Source organism: Lithobates pipiens, unplaced genomic scaffold, assembly GCF_037356315.1.
Source record: "Lithobates pipiens isolate NorthernLeopardFrog02 unplaced genomic scaffold, aLitPip1_a1.2 Scaffold_28, whole genome shotgun sequence".
Classification (NCBI taxonomy): domain Eukaryota; kingdom Metazoa; phylum Chordata; class Amphibia; order Anura; family Ranidae; genus Lithobates; species Lithobates pipiens.
The window spans coordinates 71,219,595-71,232,528 of NW_027507789.1; the positions used below are offsets into that span (position 1 = coordinate 71,219,595).

The 12,934-nt window shown below is 41.9% G+C and overlaps 1 protein-coding gene across 3 annotated transcripts in view; it reads right to left on the bottom strand.

Annotated features, from left to right (window-relative positions):
• The window catches only part of SOCS7 (suppressor of cytokine signaling 7), a 113,467-nt gene that overhangs the window by 43,408 nt on the left and 57,125 nt on the right, over positions 1-12,934 (bottom strand). For all 3 annotated transcript variants that reach the window (XM_077459400.1, XM_077459399.1, XM_077459397.1), the window contains one exon: positions 7,407-7,535. In XM_077459400.1, the coding sequence (XP_077315526.1) occupies positions 7,407-7,535 (129 nt within the window). The remainder of the gene's footprint in view (positions 1-7,406; positions 7,536-12,934) is intronic.

Sequence of the window (12,934 nt, forward strand, 5' to 3'; positions counted from 1 at the left end):
TCTTTTTACAATTTCGCACTGCGCTGCTTTAACTGGTAATTGTGCGGTCATGCAATATTGCACCCAAACGAAATTTGCGTCCTTTTCTTCCCACAAATAGAGCTTTCTTTTGATGGTATTTGATTGCCTCTGCGATTTTTTTTTTTTGCGATATAAATGGAAAAAGAGCGAAAGTTTTGAAAAAAAAATATATATATTTTCTTCTTTTTGTTATAAGAAAAATCGAATAAACTAAATTTTAGTCATACATTGAGGGCAAAATTTATTCCGCCACATGTCCTTAGTAAAAAAAATGTCAATAAGCGTATATTTTTTCGTTTGCGCAAAAGTTATAGCGTCTACAAACTAGAATACATTTTCTGGAATTTACACAGCTTTTAATTTATGACTGCCTATCTCATTTCTTGAGGTGCTAAAATGGCAGGGCAGTACAAACCCCCCCCCAAATGACCCCATTTTGGAAAGTAGACAACCCAAGGAAATTGCTGATGGGTATGTTGAGCCCATTGAATATTTATTTTTTTTGTCCTAAGGGATTGAATAATGACAAAAAAAAAAAAATTTTTACTAAAAGTTGTCACTAAATGATATATTGCTCACACATGCCATGGTTATATGTGGAATTGCACCCCAAAATATATTCCGCTACTTCTCCCGAGTATGGGGATACCACATGTGTGGGACTTTTTGGGAGTCTAGTCGCGCACGGCACCCCGAAAACCAATCACCACCTTCAGGATTTCTAAGGGTGCAAATTTTGGATTTGACTCCTCACTACCTATCACAGTTTCGAAGGCCATAAAATGCCAAAATAGCACAAAACCCCCCAAAATGACCCCATTTTGGAAAGTAGACACCCCAAGCTATTTACTGAGAGGCATGTTGAGTCCATGGAATATTTTATATTTTGCCAGAAGTTGCGGGAATATTACAAACTTTTTTTTTTTGCACAAAGTTGTCACTAAATGATATATTGCTCACACATGCTATGGGCATATGTGAAATGACACCCCAAAATACATTCTGCTGCTTCTCCTGAGTACAGGGATACCACATGTGTGGAACTTTTTGGGAGCCTAGCCGCGTACGGGACCCCGAAATCCAAGCACTGCCTTCAGGATTTCTAAGGGCATACATTTTTTATTTTACTCCTCACTACCTATCACAGTTTTGAAGGCCATAAAATGCCAAGATGGCACAAAACCCCCCCAAAAGACCCCATTTTGGAAAGTAGACACCCCAAGCTATTTGCTGAGGGCCATGTTGAGACCATTGAATATTTAATTTTTTTGTCCCAAGGGATTGAATAATGACAAAAAATTAAAAAAAATTTTTTTTTTTTACAAAAAGTTGTCACTAAATGATATATTGCTCACACATGCCATGGTTATATGTGGAATTGCACCCCAAAATATGATCCGCTACTTCTCCCGAGTATGGGGATACCACATGTGTGGGACTTTTTGGGAGTCTAGTCGCGCACGGCACCCCGAAAACCAATCACCACCTTCAGGATTTCTAAGGGTGCAAATTTTTGATTTGACTCCTCACTACCCATCACAGTTTCGAAGGCCATAAAATGCCAAAATAGCACAAAACCCCCAAAAATGACCCCATTTTGGAAAGTAGACACCCCAAGCTATTTACTGAGAGGCATGTTGAGTCCATGGAATATTTTATATTTTGCCACAAGTTGCGGGAATATTACAAACTTTTTTTTTTTTTGCACAAAGTTGTCACTAAATGATATATTGCTCACACATGCTATGGGCATAAGTCAAATTACACCCCAAAATAAATTCTGCTGCTTCTCCCGAGTACGGGGATACCACATGTGGGGGACTTTTTGGGAGCCTAGCCACGTACGGGACCCCAAAAACCAAGCACTGCCTTCCGGATTTAAATATAAAGTGCTACCAAAAAAACTGTTAGCGATCGCAGGGATCAGGCCTGACTCTGCGATTGCTGCAGTTATGTGTTTAGTGTTTTGTAAGTGACAGTGATCGATCGATACTGCACTTGGGTGGGCATGGCAGAGGGGCAAAACGCAGGTGCTAGCAGGTATCTGGGCTGATCCCGCTAACAATGCGTTTTTTTGGAACCCTGAACTGCTGGGGACGCTAGTATAGATCTGATCAGATCAGATATTGATCTGTTCAGATTCTATACCACTACAGGAGGTTTATGCTTTGCGTGTGGGTGTTAGCGGTACTGGCACTAACCTAGCGCTGCCTGGGGCGATGCAGACCCTGACCCTAAAACCTAATTGATATCACCCGCCGGGTGATCAGGGGGTTAAACCTTTATTGGGTAATAAATGGTGGGTGCCCCGATGCTATAAAAAGCAAACTAACCAGAGTCACCCATAACACTTATACGGTGATCAGTGGTGAAAGGGTTAACTAGGGGCAATCAGGGGGTTCAAATTTTTATTAGGTAGGATATGGGGGTCCCTGGCACTATATAAAAACCTGACGGGGAACCTAAATAACTAACTGGCTAACCAGCGTCACCAGTGACACTTATATGGTGATCGCTGGTGAAAGTGTTAACTAGGGGCAATCAGGGGGTTAAAACCATTATTGGGTAGTATATGGGGGTACCTAACGCTATAAAAACCTGGCGGTGAACCTAAAAAAAAATACTAGCTACCTAGCGACACTAATGCAGCGATCAGAAAAATGATCGCTTAGTGACACTGGCAAAAGGGGGTGAAAGGGTTAACTAGGGGCAATCAGGGGGTTAAAATCATTATTGGGTAGTATATCGGGGTACCTAGCGATATAAAAACCTGGCGGTGAACCTAAAAAAATAACTAGCTACCTAGCGACAGTAGCGACACTAATGCAGCGATCAGAAAAATGATCGCTTAGTGACACTGGCAAAAGGGGGTGAAAGGGGTTAACTAGGAGCAATCAGGGGGTTAAAACCATTATTGGGTAGTATATTGGGGTACCTAGCGATATAAAAACCTGGCGGTGAACCTAAAAAAATAACTAGCTACCTAGCGACAGTAGCGACACTGATGCAGCGATCAGAAAAATGATCGCTTAGTGACACTGGCAAAAGGGGGGTGAAAGGGTTAACTCTAGGGGCAATCAGGGGGTTAAATCTTTATTGGGGGTGATAGGGGGCTACCCTGGACCTAACACTAACTGCACTGACAGTTTTAACTGTTACAACTGACACTGAATGCATTGATCAGTAAAGAAATGATCAATGCAATCAGTGACACTGTGACTGGGGGGGGGTTTGTGTACCTATGTGTCAGTGTAGTGTTTTGGTGCACTTACTTTTAGTCTTCTCCTTGTAGTCCGGTCAAAAAGACCGCCCCGAGGAGAATGACATCACTTCCTCCTTCCTGTGTAAACAATACACAGTGGGAGGAAGTTCGTCATTGGTCAGGAGCGATCCAGAGGGGGTGGCCAGAAACCAACGGCCATCCCCTCATCACGGATCGCTCCTGGAGGGAAACGGACCGCCGTATCCAGCGGGAGGGGGTCCGATCGGACCCCCCACCCGCTGGAAGGCAGGCACGTACATCTACGTGCCTGTGCCTGCCTGTGCCATTGTGATGACGTACAATGGCAATACGGCGGTCCTTAAGTGGTTAAATGTGTCGTTTTTCCATGTGCTCCTTGCTGCAAATGGCAGTTATAGGTTGGAGTTGTTGCCATTTGTTTGTACTGTTTTTGTTTTTAACATTCACCCTTTTGTTTTTGTTTCCTTTAGTGTTTTATTCATACACGATAGTGTTCACCATGTGCAATATTTTAATACATTTACGATTTATGATGGATTATGGACTATAGAATGTGCATCTCTGTGCCCTATGTTAAGTATTAAGTTTACAGCTAATAAATTTACACTGACTCCTAATTGCTGTTCTTTTTGCTCCCAAAATCACATGCTTCGCCAAAGTCTTAACCCTTTTTCTATTTATCAATTTGTTTGTACTGTTGGTGAATTGTCGAAGGGATGCACTGAATGCCTTTGCTGCCATTGCTGCATCCCTATACCTTTGAGGAGGGATGAAATGTGTGCAAGCAAAACCACCTTTTTTTAAATGTGAACTGTGAGTGTCAATTCAATTTGTTGCAGGCAGGCAAGTGAGCTGAGAATTTTGGTTTGTTGTTTTTTTTTTGCCAGGGGGTCACCTCCTAGTAGTCTGTCTTTGCACCAGGATCGGGTCCAGTTTGGTGCAAGAAGAATCACCAGGTTTCTTCTCTTGCTCTACTTTGTGGCGCTTGTGAGGTAGAACTTGCACAGCAGGGAAGGCACAGATTAGTCTGAACTGAGACCAGGGACTTAAAGGGGTTGTAAAGCCTTGCGTTTTTTCACTTTAATGCATCCTATGCAACCACCTTGTGCATTACCAGTGACAAGTTCATTTAATCCACAAAGACAAATGGATACTCAGCAGCTAATGAGAAACAAGCAAAACAGATCTGTTCTAGCTCGGACGCAATGCGACTCGTCCTAGCAAACAGCTTCGTTTTGAGGAAAGGGGCGTAGCCCCCAAAACCATTCAGCCATCCAGTTATTGGTAACTAGGACGAGTCACAATGCATTTGAGCTGGAGCAGATCTGTTTTGCTTGATGTTTTTCATTAGCATGCAAGTATCTATTTGTCTTTCTGGATTCAATAAAACTTACCAATGGTAAGGCATGGGGTGGTTGCGCCCTCTTGTGTGTTTTTTTGCTGTAGCTATGTGGATTTACATTGTTAAAGCTGGACTGTATTTACAAAATTAACCAATTTCTTGCTTGGCTGGATCAGAGCAAGGGTAGGTCAAGAGAAGGAGCTCGCTTGTGTCAAGACAGCAAATGTGTGTATTGTGAGAGGTCTCAAATTAAATTGGGCAAATGGCACAGCCCAGAAGGGGACTACCATGAGACTCAGAACTCTACTGGAGGATCTCACAGAGGGATGTCTCTTTGACCTCAAATCCTAAGCATGAGCTCTGAGAGAACAGCAGTTTTTTTCTCTAGAAGACTTTTGCATAACAACATGTGTCTATGATCACACCCACAAATTTGGGGCGAAGGCAAGGATGGTGAAAGGATTTTTGGGAGCAGATTACTCAACTGAAAGCCTAAATCAATAGATTTACCTTGTGGATGTTTGTAGATTGCTGAAACATTGTCTAGATAGCCTGTGACCTGGATGCCGTGAGATAAGGGCATTAAACTTTAAATACTCTGGCATCAGTGGTGGGGCCAAAATTGATGTGCAACAAACTGGAAGTAATTGTTTCCTGCTGCAAAGCATGTAAAACACTAATGAGATGGATAAATGGGAATATGCAGATAGGCAAATATCTTGTAGGTCTATTAATACCAAGTAATCTTCTTGCCTCAGAGAAGAAATAGCTGACCCTGTAGATTCCATGTAAAAGGTTTACATTTGAAGATATTTATTGAGGGATCGTAGATCCAGGATAGGGTGAATACCCTCCTTGAGCTTTGGTACCATTTGAATAGAATCCTTTGAACCTGTACCATGAGGGTAGCGCAATTATTCCCTGGGACAAGAGACAATTCAGGGAATTCTGCAAATCTGACTGTCCTTTGTAAGGTTTTGGTTCATTTGAAAGAAGAAAATGACAAGGGGGTAGAATTTGGAACTGTATTTTGTACCCATTTGAAACTAACGCTTGAAACTACAGGTCTGTAGCATCTATGAGAGGTAAACTACTTAAAGTGGTGGGCCAGCGAAAAAAAAATAATTAAAAGTCAGCAACTACAAAACACTGTAGCTGCTGACTTTTAATAAGCACTTACCTTTGTAAGGTGCCAGTGATGTCGGTCGCCCGAGGCCGACCTGTCCTTTGGCTCTCGGGTCCCAGCGTTGCCATTCAAAGTAAGGGAAACAGGCAGTGGAGCCTTGCAGCTTCACTGCCCCTTTCCTACTGCTCATATGTGAGTTGCGCAATGCTTTGTGAATGGGGCGCGCTGTGTTGTGGGACACACAGTTCTCACAACACGCCACACCCCATTCACCAGAAGACAACGCGAGGAGGAGAAGACCGAAGATCACTGCGGAAGAGGCAGATTAGGATGATCTGCCTAGCAACAGCCATTTCTGGTAAGTGAAACTTTTTATTTTATTTTTATTTATTTTTTTAAGGGTGGACCTCCCCTTTAAGACTGAGATGGCAGGATGTGGTCCCGGAATAGAACGGGGAATGTCTTTTTTGATTAAGCGGGTCACTTAATCAGGGCCCTGGCGCGGCAGAGCCAAGTGCAACAATGCTGAGGCTTTTGAGCGGAGCAGAAATTAGCATATTCACACTGGCAAGCATATGGTTTGAATGTGTATAGGAGTCGAGTATGGTGTTTCCTCAACACTACGCCTCTGGGTTCTCTTCATTCCATTTTATGTCCACCTCTTCTAGACCGAGCATATCGGTATCCAACTCTGGTAGAGATGGAGGAGAATGGGAAGCCTGGTGTTTTGGAGCCCTGGACAGCGATGCCTGTAATAAAGCTGCTAGTTACTCAAGGAAATGGGACATAATTGCAGAAAAATCCTAGTCAACTGAGATGGAGCTAAAATCTGTTCTGTTGAGTGTCTGTTGTGTCAATATTTGCCTGAAATTTTGATGTAGTTCCCCTTCACTACAGGGTGGGGTACTTACCAAATAGGGTGCCGAATATGGTGTAAGCATGCCCAAGGAGTACACAGCAACCCGGGTGAATACTGTACTGTAGAAAATCCAAAAGGGCTGGAGGAAGAAGTGACTGAATACCTTATAAGGGCTCTAGGTGGAAGTGCTGGTAAAGTGTGTGACCTGTGGTGTGATGTAATACCTAGTCATCCACCCAAGACTAAGTTCTGAGTGTTCAAAGGAGTGATTTCTTCATAAGGAAAAAGAGGACCATCATTTTTGAACGCTAGCAAAAAAATTTTTTTAGAACTCACAGAGTGGGGTAGGGTTATAGCGGAACAACCAGGGGGCATGTAGTCAAAAGCTTTGCCAGTGACCAAACAGCTGGTACCAGCCAATAACCCAGGGTCTATGAATACTCAGCCTGTGTCCATTACTGTACAATCCAGATAGAAACCTTTCATGTTAGACATACAAATAGTTTTCTATGTTTTATCATTTCCAAAATAGCTTTGTTTAAACCACATGTGAATATAGAGATTTCTGACAAGTCACAGTAGACCTGAGAAAATTAGTAAATATATATTCTCGCGCTACTATAAGATACCCAAAACTTATTCAAAATAATAAAAATATAGGTTATAGAAAGTAGTAGTATCAAAATTAATAAAATAATAGTCAATAGTCAAGAGATTTCAACACAAGAGGACATAAAACACAAGAAAAAGACTTTGAGCAACTTGAAATGAAAACATAGCAGATATCTGACACTTTGCTTGCACCAAAAGCACTGACCTGGAACTCGCGAGCGTAGAAAATACAGGAACTTTCCATTTTTTGAGTGCATAATTGCTCGTTTAATAAATTCAACTACAGACTGGCAGCGATCTTCAAACTTGGGATGACACCAGAGACTGAAGGTACCTGAGAAGGGAAAGTTGTGATATACATCATTCTGGCCAAAACTTATACTGCAAAGTAAACTATCGGCTCTAAGAACCATCTATAATCCTTTACTTGAGAAAAACTGTGTAAACAAAAAGGCCAACTTCACACTTGCGGTAACACACACATCCCTGCAATGCACGGGACCAAACCATGCACACGATCGTGCAATATGGTGCCATTCATTTTACACACACTTCAATATACGAAATGCAAAGTACAATGCCTAGTAACACACTAATGGGCACTGGCGTGTGGGGAGACACCAAAAAGGGTCAAATATGGTTGTCCATTCATAATTACTGTGCTACCTAAATTTAATATGTTACAACACATGAAGTAATGCATGTTAATGAGCATGCTTTAACATGAAGCACCAGTGTGAAGCAGGCCAAAGTGATTTTGTAAAACAAGAGCGTACTTCTAAACATAGGCCTGTTTCACATTGACGGACCAATCTGGTTCGCCTGTCATTTTTTCGGACCATAGCTCCCAATGGAGCAGCGGTTGTCAGTGGACATGTGCCGCTGAAACCCGCCAGCATGTGATCCAGTCCGCTAAAGACAGAGGGATGAGGATCCATCCAGCAAATCGGATGACAGTTGGATGGAAATGGACAAGCAGTTAAGTTTCCATCCGGCCGACTGACCGACCCATAGAAGAGCGGACTGTGTGAGGTGTGCATAGCAGAGCGGACACGGACGTCTCATGCGCTTGCTCTGAGGACAGATTCCTCACTGAGCAGGTGGATCTGCTTGGCGGAGTCTGCAAGCGGCCTAACTGTAAACCTTTTTTAAAGTGCTAATGTAGCCCTCTGAAGACACCTCAGTTTCCTGGATAAGAGAACAGTAGAAAAATAACCCACTGAGCACCACCTAAGGTTTAGCAATTACTGTCTCACAGCAAGATAAAGGGCTGAAAAGGCATTTTGAAGTATTGCAGTAATATTTGAGGTTTGCTCTTGCACCTTATAAAATGTGCTAATGTGAACAGCTTCCATATCATCTTTGGAATTCTCATTTGTTGCAGGTTTGAAAAGCAAGAACGTGAGGATATGTAAAAATAGGAATGCTTTCCAAGTAGAAGATACAGTGCAGTGAAAAAAGTATTTGCTTCTTTCCTGTTTTTTTTGCATATTTCTCACACTTAAATGATCCAGATCAAACTAATTTTACTACTACACAAAGATAACCAGAGTAAATCCAAGATGCAGTTTTTAAATTGTTTCATTTATCAAGGGAAAAAAGCTGATCAAACCGGCATGGCCTTATGTGAAAAAGTAATTGCCCCCTCCCATGCTGAATCATGAATTAACTGTGATTAACCACAATTTTTTAGAAAGCCGAGCTAAATTTCACTTGCCACACCACCTGGCCTGATTATTGCCAGACCTGTTGAATCAAAAAAAAAAAAAAAATCAAAAAAAAAAAAAAAATCACTTAAATAGAAGCTGTCTGACAAAGTGAAGCACGCTAAAAGATCTCAAATAGCAACTCATCAAGCCGTGATCCAAAGAAATTCAAGAACAAATGAGAAACACAGTCATTGACATTCATCAGTCTGGAAAGAATTACAAAGCCATTTCTAAGGCTAGAAACCAGCGAACCACGATGAAAGTCATTATTCACAAATGGAGAAAACTTGGAACAGTTGTGAACCCTACCAGGAATGGCCGGCCAACCAAAATGACTCCAAGAGCACAACGATGACTCATCCAGGAGGGTCCTAAAAGAGCCCAGAACAACTGCAGGCCTCACTTGCCTCAGTTAAGATCGGTGTTCATGATTCAACAATAAGAAAGGCTGGGCAAAAATGCAACCCATGGGAGAGTTCCAAGGCCAAAGCCACTGCTGACCAAAAAGAACACAGGCTCATCTCACATTTACCAAAAAACATCTTGATTATACCCAAGACTTTAAGGCAAATATTTTGTGGACTGAAGAGACAAAAATTAAAAAATTTTTGAAAGGTGTGCGTCCCGTTAAATCTGGCATAAAACTAATACAGCATTTAACAACAAGACCATCATATCAACAGTCAGACATGGTGGTGGTAACATAATGGTCCGGAGCTGCTTTGCAGCTTCAGGACGTGGATGACTTAACATAATTGATGGAACCATAAATTGAGCTCTACCAGAAAATCCTAAAGGAGAATGTCCAGCCATCAGTTTGTGACTTCAAGCTGCTTGTGCACTTGGGTTACGCAGCAGGACAATGATCTGAAAACACAAGAGCAAGTCCACCTCCAAATGGTTCAAACAAAGAAAAATTTAGGTTTTGGTGTGGCTTAGTCAGTCAAAGCCGTACTTAAATCCAATTGAGATGCTGTATCATGACCTTACACAGGTCGTTCATGCTGGAAAACCCTCCAATGTGGCTGAATTATAACAATACAGCAATGTGAAAGACTCCTTGCCAGTTATTGCAAGCACTTGGTTGCAGTTGCTGCTGCAATAGGTGGCACAACCAGTTATTAGGTTTAACCCCCTCAGCCCCTGAAGAATTTACCCCCTTCCTGGCCAGAGCAATTTTTGCGATTCGCCACTGCGACGCTTTAACTGACAATTGCGTAGTCATGCGATGTGGCTCCCACACAAAATTGACATCCTTTTTTTCCCCACAAATAGAGCTTTCTTTTGGTGGTATTTGATCACCCCTGCGGTTTTAATTTTTTTCGATAAACAAAAAGCGACAATTTTGAAAAATCACATTTTTTACTTTTTGCTATAATAAATATCCCCCAAAAACATAAAAAAAACACGTTTTTTTCCCCTCTGTTTAGGCCGATACGTATTCTACATATAAAAAAAAAAAAAAAAAAAAAAAAAAAAAATCGCAATAAGTTATCGTCGATTAGTTTGCGCAAAATGTATAGTGTTTACAAAATAGGTAATAGTTTTAGGGCATTTTTATTAAAATATGTATTTTTTTTAAATGGCGGTGAGCAGCGATTTTTTATTGTGACTGCAACATAATGGCGGTCGTTTTTGACACATTTTTGGGACCATTGTCATTTATACAGTAATCCGTGCTATACAAATGCACCGATTCCTGTGTAAATGACACTGGCAGTGAAGGGATTAACCTCCGTGGACGTGTAGGGGTTAAGTGTGTACTAGGGGCATGTTGCCAACTGTGGGGGGCGTGGCTGTGTTTTACAGATCACTGATCTCTGCTCCAATCACAGGGAGCAGAGATCAGTGGCAGTGTTGCTAGGCAGAACAGGGAGATGCTCGTTTACATTAGCATCTCCCCGTTCTACCTCTCCATTAGGCGATCACAGGTATCCCCGTGGCGATCGAGTCTCCGGGACCCGTGGCCGGACTCACGGAGCTTCTCGCGGGCACGCGCACCCCCACCGCCTCTTCAAGGGCAACGTACAGGTACGCGATTCTGCCTGTACGTGCCCTTCTGCCGCCGTACATCAGCGTGAGGCTGTCGGGAAGCGGTTAAGGGCCAATTGCTTTTTCACATAAAGCCAGGCAGGTTTGGACAGCTTTTTTGCCTTAATATAAGAAACCATTTAAAAGACTGCATTTTGTATTTACTCGGGTTATCTTTGCGTAATAATAAAATTTGAGGATTTAGAGTCTTTTAAAGTCATTTAAAGTGGTTGTAAACTCTCCTCCACAACTTTATCCCATGTAAATCCGCATAAAAAACCCTAAAGAACACTGGTTCTAGATATCTCCTTACTAGCTTAGAGACTGAAGAATCATTTAGAGCTTCTTCCTACACCCCATGTGACATCACATGGAGTGTAAACCTGGGCATCAGACTGCATAATGCAGTCTTATCAGCTAAAGCTGATACGAATGACATAGGCATACACTAGATAATCGGCACAAGTAAATACTATGAAATAAAACAAGTTGGCTATGAGCAGGGAAGCAGGGTTGCCATAGAAACGTTGGATCACGAAGGAGGCTCCGTTAACAGTACAGGAAGGGCCCCATGTAAGGGTGGAAATACACTCTACCGTGGACTCAGAAAACAATACATAATATGCCGCTGCCTAACCCCTAAAAACAAGAGTTTTTAAAGTTTCTTTCATAAGTAATATGCGATTTGGGCTGGATTACAGTGGCTATATTTTCATGATTACAATTTGATTAAATGAAAAGAAGCAGAGTGGGAGGAGTTTACTTCCTCTTTAAGTGTGACTAATATGTAAAAAAAATTATATCAGAAAGAGGTCAAATACTTTCACACCAATGTATATTTCACCATGTAGTAAACAGTGGGTTCTACTTTCCTCTTTCTGTAGAGCTGCATGATTCTGGCCAAAATGAGAATCACAATTTTTTTGCTTAGAATAAAAAGATCACAATTTTCTCATGATAAAAAAAAAGGGCCAACTTTACTGGTTAGTTTTAAAAAAAAAAGTAATTTTTTTCCATTGACAAATGGTTACAATGTTTATACTTAAGTTCAACTGATAAAGAATCTTTTAATTCTTGGCAGACTGCCCAGTTTTTCTCTTCCTTTCTTTTGAGGCTGTGGTTTCAGAAGAGCAGAGAGAATTCTTTGTATAGAAAGAATTGTGAAACACTTTAGTCAAGATCGCGATAGTGATTCTTGACAATTGTGCAGCTCTAATATCAAGCGATATTAACTTTTCTTTAAGTCCCCTGGGCTAATTTTGGTTTATGTAATCACAGACAAACACACAAACAGACGTCTCTTCTGCTGACATTAATATATATTAATACGAAGGGTGTTAAAGTCAAACCAGGACTTTTAATTTTACAGGTATAACAAAAAGGGATGCTAGCATGGCTGTATTACACGCAATAGTAAGTGTACAATTGGCAAGTTTGTCCTATTACTGATAGGCGGCATCACATGTCCTGTGCCAGTCCAGACACCGTTAGGTCTCATGCACACGAGATGCCGGTGCAAACTCTGCTGGACACGTTTTTAAAAGCTGAAACCGGTGTTTAGAAACGCCCATTTTGCCGCGATTTTTATTGCGATTTAGCAGCATTCTACTGTGTTTGCGTCTAGAAGCGTTTAGTTAAGCTAACATCATAGACCCTCCCCAAGCTCAAAAAAAACCTGTATTAACTATTTCAGCCATTTTGTGAGACCAGAGTGAGTAGCAGCAGCTGAGAATTTGTATTTAGCGTGTCACTTGCCACGTCACCTGCCACAAGTTGTGGCTTGTCCACTTGCCACAAGTTGTGGACTGTCCACTTGCCACGGCACCTGCCACAAGTTGTGGACTGTCCACTTGCCACGGCACCTGCCACAAGTTGTGGACTGTCCACTTGCCACGGCACCTGCCACAAGTTGTGGACTGTCCACTTGCCACGGCACCTGCCACAAGTTGTGGACTGTCCACTTGCCACGGCACCTGCCACAAGTTGTGGACTG